Source organism: Leishmania donovani, chromosome 34 (assembly GCF_000227135.1).
Source record: "Leishmania donovani BPK282A1 complete genome, chromosome 34".
Classification (NCBI taxonomy): Eukaryota; Euglenozoa; class Kinetoplastea; order Trypanosomatida; family Trypanosomatidae; genus Leishmania; species Leishmania donovani.
The window spans coordinates 370,470-376,215 of NC_018261.1; the positions used below are offsets into that span (position 1 = coordinate 370,470).

The 5,746-nt window shown below is 55.8% G+C and overlaps 1 protein-coding gene across 1 annotated transcript; it reads left to right on the plus strand.

Annotated features, from left to right (window-relative positions):
* Window positions 1-2,336: 2,336 nt before the first annotated feature.
* On the plus strand, window positions 2,337-2,570 carry LDBPK_340880 (25 Kd elongation factor 1-beta, putative; the record flags this gene model as incomplete). The annotated part of the gene is made up of 1 exon (XM_003864204.1): window positions 2,337-2,570. The coding sequence occupies one exon, from the start codon at window positions 2,337-2,339 to the stop codon at window positions 2,568-2,570; it is 234 nt and encodes a 77-aa protein (XP_003864252.1).
* Window positions 2,571-5,746: the final 3,176 nt, after the last annotated feature.

Consider the following 5,746-nt stretch of genomic DNA (forward strand, 5'->3'; position numbering starts at 1 on the left):
AAGCTGGTGCCCGTTGCGTTTGGCGTGAAGAAGCTGCAGCAGCTGATCGTCATTGAGGACGACAAGGTGTCCGGCGACGACCTGGAGGAGATGATCATGGGCTTCGAGGAGGAGGTGCAGTCGATGGATATCGTCGCCTGGAACAAGATCTGAGGTGATTCGAGGTGACACGTATGCTGTTCGCCACGTACGCGGCAGACGTCCTTCTTTAGCTAAGCGTGTTACTGTGTCTTACGCTTACGGCCCTTCCCTCTCTCTCTCTCGAGCACGAGAAGGGGGCAGACAAGCGTGTGAAGGGGCGCGGGGGGGGGGAAGAACGCATATCGGGATCTGCATCACGCACTCACACGCACCGACCGACAAAGTTTCCATTCTTCTGATCTGTCTTGTTCACAGTTGACCTATCCGCGATGCCATGGAGTGCGGTGCGGGTTGATCGAGGCAGGGCAGCGGGGCAGCAGCAGTGGCGGGTGGAGAGAAGGGAAGGGAAAACAAAGAACGCCCGCTCGGAGGTTGGATGCGCGCAGTATGGAGACGTGAATGACAGCGTATGGGGAGGCGGAGGTGGAGGTGTCGGAGAAGCGAACTTCATGCGTGGAGGAGGCGGTCTTTGCAAAGAAGCACACACAAATAAAGTTAAAAAACAAACAGAGGGAGAGATAAAAACACGCATTTTGGCTTAGGTAGGGCGTACGCGTCTTTCGCTGTTCTGGGATGTGTGTGCCGCTCTCTCTGTCTGTCTGTGGCTCCGCCTCTCCTCCTCCCCTTCTTTGCCTTTTGCCAATTTTGATATCTGCCTTTTAAGCCGATCACCGCTGTTGCGCACGCCTCTTTACCACCCCCTCGTCCCACACTAAATAAGAAAGCAAACAGTGCAGATCAGCTTGTGCTGCCCTCGCGTATGTCATTGAAACGTCCACCTCCGGTCGTGGATTCACGCGTCGCATGGCGTGAAAGCGCATTGACGGCCTGCATATCGACATGACGAGGGCGCTGCCCGTATCTTGATGTGTGCGTGTGTGCGTAGATGCGTTTGGTGGGGGGGCAGCAGCAGGTTTCCTGTGTGTGTTTCTTGTTTTGCATGTGGGTGTCTCTCTTTGGTTTTGTTTTCCCCTGTTGTGTTGTCTTAAAATTGCCCCCCCCCCCCCGAAGAAAAGTAAAGCGACATATACGAGCATAAATTGGACGGCCCCCGTCCCCCTTTGTCGCTTCTTCTGTGAGTGGGTGTGTGTACGCGTGCAACTCGTGCTTCACATACACACACACATTCACACATTCACACGAGCGGCAGCTAAGCTCTCTTTCTATCCGTAACAGAAACACCTCCCCGCAAGGAAAACAGTAAACCGAGGCAACCGTGAGGCCAAAGTTCCCGCCATCCCCTCCCCCGAAAAAAAAAAGTGCGAGGACGGATCGGCACGGATGCTCTGCACACACGCGAAGCTTCTCTTCCTCTGAAGCTCAAGAAGCGCATGTGCTGCTTCCCTTTCGTCAAGGTGGCGGAGACGTCTGGGGTTTACTCTATGCGACTTACTACGTTGCCTCCGCAGCTGAGAAAGTGAGATTGCCTTTCCTTTCGCCTGCGCCAACGAAGGATGGGCATGCACTGTGCGTGTGTGCCCCTCCCCCCGCTTGGTAGCCTTGGCGGTGGCTTGACTCGACTTGGGGATGGAACGTGTGAGAACAGTAAAGAGCACTGTATGTTTCGGTTGAGCACCACGCGGCGGTGTTGGCGTGTGCCTGAGCGAAGCTTGCCATCCCATGTGCGCGCATCTATCACACCTCGGCACTTCCCCCAGCCCGCCAAGGGCTCAGCACCATCTGCACTTTTCTTCTTGTGCTTCTCTCTGTGTGTGCTTGCCAACCTGCTTCAGTGTCTTGTGCCCTTCTCCTCCTCGTTATCTCTTTCTCCTTTCTGTGGACTTTGCGTACTTGTGCATCGCCTTACCGACTCGCGTGAACCCATCGAAACGCATGCAACGCGAACATGTGACTTACTGTGTTGTTGGCTGTCAACCATGAAAACCACATACCTACTACCTTCCCCTCCAAAAACAACAAAAACATTATCATACACACCACATTGGCACTGATGTTCCGTATGCTTTCCTCTTCAATGACCATTGCTGCCGTTTCGTTGATGTGCACTCGATAACGACAATGTAGGAGAACAACGAAACATCGCGGAGAACAAGCTGAGGTTGCGCGGTGACGATCGTGCTTCTGCAGAGCCCCTTCTTTTCCCCTGTGCTTACTACTGCCGTTTTCGCCTTTACGGCATTTGAAACTTGTTCCGTTGTCAGTTTTCAAGCTCCTCATCTCTCGCTAACGCCATAATGCCCCCTGCCAACGTGAGGGACATCAAGCAGGCGCGCGCCGCCGTGGACGAGCTGGAGAAGGCGCTGGCGGGTCATCTCTTTCTAGGAGGTGCGAAGCCGGCTAAAGAGGACGTAGATAAGTTTTACGAGATGTTTGGCGAGCACAACATCGCGTTCTACCGCTGGGTACGCAACATGGCGTCCTTCACGGAGTCGGAGCGCAAGTCGTGGGGCCTGCCGGAGACTCCGTAGTGCGAGAGGCGACGAGAGACAACGATAGGTGAGTACTCATGGAGCATCCAATAACAGCGCGTGCAGCATGCTGCATCTCACCTGATATATATATATATATATTGCTCCTCATGCCCATGAGGGAGGGCTGTTGAGAGAGAGGAGGATACGTCTTGGCTGACGCGTTGTTGACCAGTGCAGGTGTGAGGCAGCTTGCCGAGGCCAACACTTCTAGGCCTTCCCTCTCTCTGTCATTGGATGCTCACTGTCCCCACATCTCTCTAGTTTTACTCCCGAACTCACCAAAGGTGCCCCCCTTCCCCCTCCTCACCCTGTCGGCCGCCCTCGTCTTTCCTCGCTCTCCCATTCGACTCGGACCAGCGCACTGCGCGCTCATCTCATCGTTTTTCGTCTCTCTTAAATGCCACGGCGCGAAAACAAAAAAAAAAAAAAACATTTTTGATAGAGCTCTTCTCTTGTCTTTGCCTTTTCTGTAGACATGTTCCCCGCTGCCACCTCTACCGTCACCGCTGCGCTTCTCTTCGTCTCCTCTTTCATTGTCTATATATATATATATATATAATATTGTATGTGCTGCTGTGCACAGCGGCCGTGTCTTGGCCTGTCATTGAAACTAGCTTCTTTCACCATGTCCGGCTATATTGATCTCTGTGCATCGGCTGCTGTGATGCGTTGTCATTTTGGGGAGGCCTTTTGCCCTTGAGTCGGCCGTATATATATATATATATATATGCCTAGCTTTTTCCTCTCTGGATGCTTGTGAGTCTCATTGCATAGGATAGCCGACATGGAGGTGCGCCATCATTCGCTTTTCGTTTCTTTTTTTTTTGTGGTTCCGCCTGCTCGCTTGGGTGCGTATCTGTTTGATGTAGCGCCTGTGCACAGATAAATAGATGCCTTCAATGCACAAGGAAGAACTTAGTCACATACCTGCCCGTCACGATGAGGACAGCATGCGAATAGCTGATTCGGCACGATGATGGCTGGCGCACCCCGCGCCGGATCGTTTGCTCTGCGCAGACCACAATAGCGACCTTTTCTTTGTTTTGCTCCTCTGTCTTTCAGCGTTGAGCCCGATATGCTGTGTGCGATTCGCGGCTCGCCCGAGGTTTGAAGCACGCCTCCTCTCGCGCTGTGATCGTGCACCGCAATGGCGTGATGACGCACATGTCGCGTGCACTGCATGGGCTTTCCCCGCCGGGTGTCGATCGCTGCCCTCTACGCTGCTTCCGAATGGCTAACTGTGAGCTCATTGTGCCCAGGCGCATGCCTATCCGCGAGCCCCTTCCGCTTGACACACCCACGCTTGTCAATGTCGTGCGGATTCCGCAGAGCGCGGAATGCTCCTGCCACCTCCGACTCATGGCAGCGTCCCACCTGCCGCGGCACATGCGGGCAAGCCATCCATACACGCCCTCTGTGATATCCGCGGAAACGGGCGGTGACGACAGCGGCCCACACAAACAACAACGTCCTACTGGAACAGGCCCAGGATGCCAAAGTGCGGGCACTGTGCGCGCACGCTGTCAAGCACAGCTGGCATGATGCATCGCATCCGACGAAAGCATCCAGAGGTCAGCAGAGCGCGAGTGAGGGAGAAAAAAGGCGCAAAGAAGTCCATACAAATCAGCCCCAATGTGCGTGTGTGTGCGGGCGAGGGCGGCATCTTCTGCATCCGACGCGGTGAGCTGATGAGGTGCAGATACCCGAAGCATGTCGAGAGCTCCCCTGAATGGCACCATCGAGTCGGCCAGAGTCGCGTGCGCGGAGCATTCACACCATATTACGGCATGCGGCGGCTTGAGGCGACCGAGGGAGGGGCATGGCGTGCAGGCGGAGCACAAGGTGTCAGAGGGCCCTGGCCTGCGGCTGGCCCACCTCCTCTCTGTGCTCATGCGGCACGCGCCTACACCAGCCCCTGCGGCCTGCACGGCAGACGCCGCCGCCTCCGCCCTCGAGCAGGACTCTGAAGGTGGCCCTGTGGGATCATGGCATGCAGTGCACCCTGGCCCGTGTGGCGCCGGTGGCGCTGCACGCGTGCGAGGAATGGAGGAGGAAGGACGAGGTGGCGGGCCCGCTAGCGGCATGGCCCGATGCAACGGTGGCCGGCTCGTCGTGGACGGCGCGGATGTAGCCGCGGTGCGACAGGGGTGTGTGGGCCGCGGCTGCATGCGTACACGTGTCGACCCGCTCTTGGTGGAGTGAGGCGTTGATAACGAAAGATACTTTCTCTGACTTCTCTTTCATTGTGTGCACTTGCTGGTGTTCTCGTTCTCCTTCTGGTGCTTTATTCTCGTGCTGTGCTGCTACGCTGTTGCAACGATGCCCAACATGGACTCCTGCGAGCAGCCTTGGTGCGGGGGCGGCCGGTGCCGTGCTCGCGCGTGTCCGTTTATGTGTGGAGTCCCGAGCATCTTCAGTCGACAAAGGTGACTTTTGGCGAGGCGGTGAAGTACGTGATTTCGTAGATGGCATGAAGCGAACCTTTAGCGCGTTGGGTGCTTATATTCTTGTTTACTTGTGTGCCCGTGCGTGTGTGTGTGTATTGTGTTCTGCCTTTCTCACTTTACCATTCCCTCAGGACTTCCTGCTTATTCCTCTGTGCATGTTTGTGTGTGTGTCTTCTCAGAAGAATTCGCGTGGAGTCGACAAACGCGTAGACTTGACCTCAGCGTGCACGACGGTGCAACTGTGCGAAGTGCATGGTGGCTATGTCGGCCGTTGTGCTGGTTGTTGGCTGTCGAAGCCCTGACAGTAACATCGGAAAGAGAACGAAAAGCAGAGGATGCAGTGGCGTTTGTACCGCCACTCCTCGATCTTGGGTGCTTGCCCAAAGGTCAGCGTAGTCAATCTCTGCACTGCGCCAGCGTGCAAGTGCGGACAATGTGTTCAGGTGTGCTGAATACAGCCATTTTTGTACGCGGCCAAACTTATTCTCCCCTCCGAGTGCTCCATGCCCTTTGCGTCGACTTTCGCTGTTCTCGCTCTCTGCTTTTTGCTGGTGACATTGCGCGCCTGTGCACTCCGTGCATGCCCCCCCCCCTCACATTCGCACCCGCCACACATCTGCGGACGCGCCCTCCGCCTCTCCTGCAGTTTACACCGTCCACACGCTCTTTTCGACTCTCCTAGCTCTTTCTCCCCCCCTCCTCCCGACCACCCCGCACCCCCGCGCG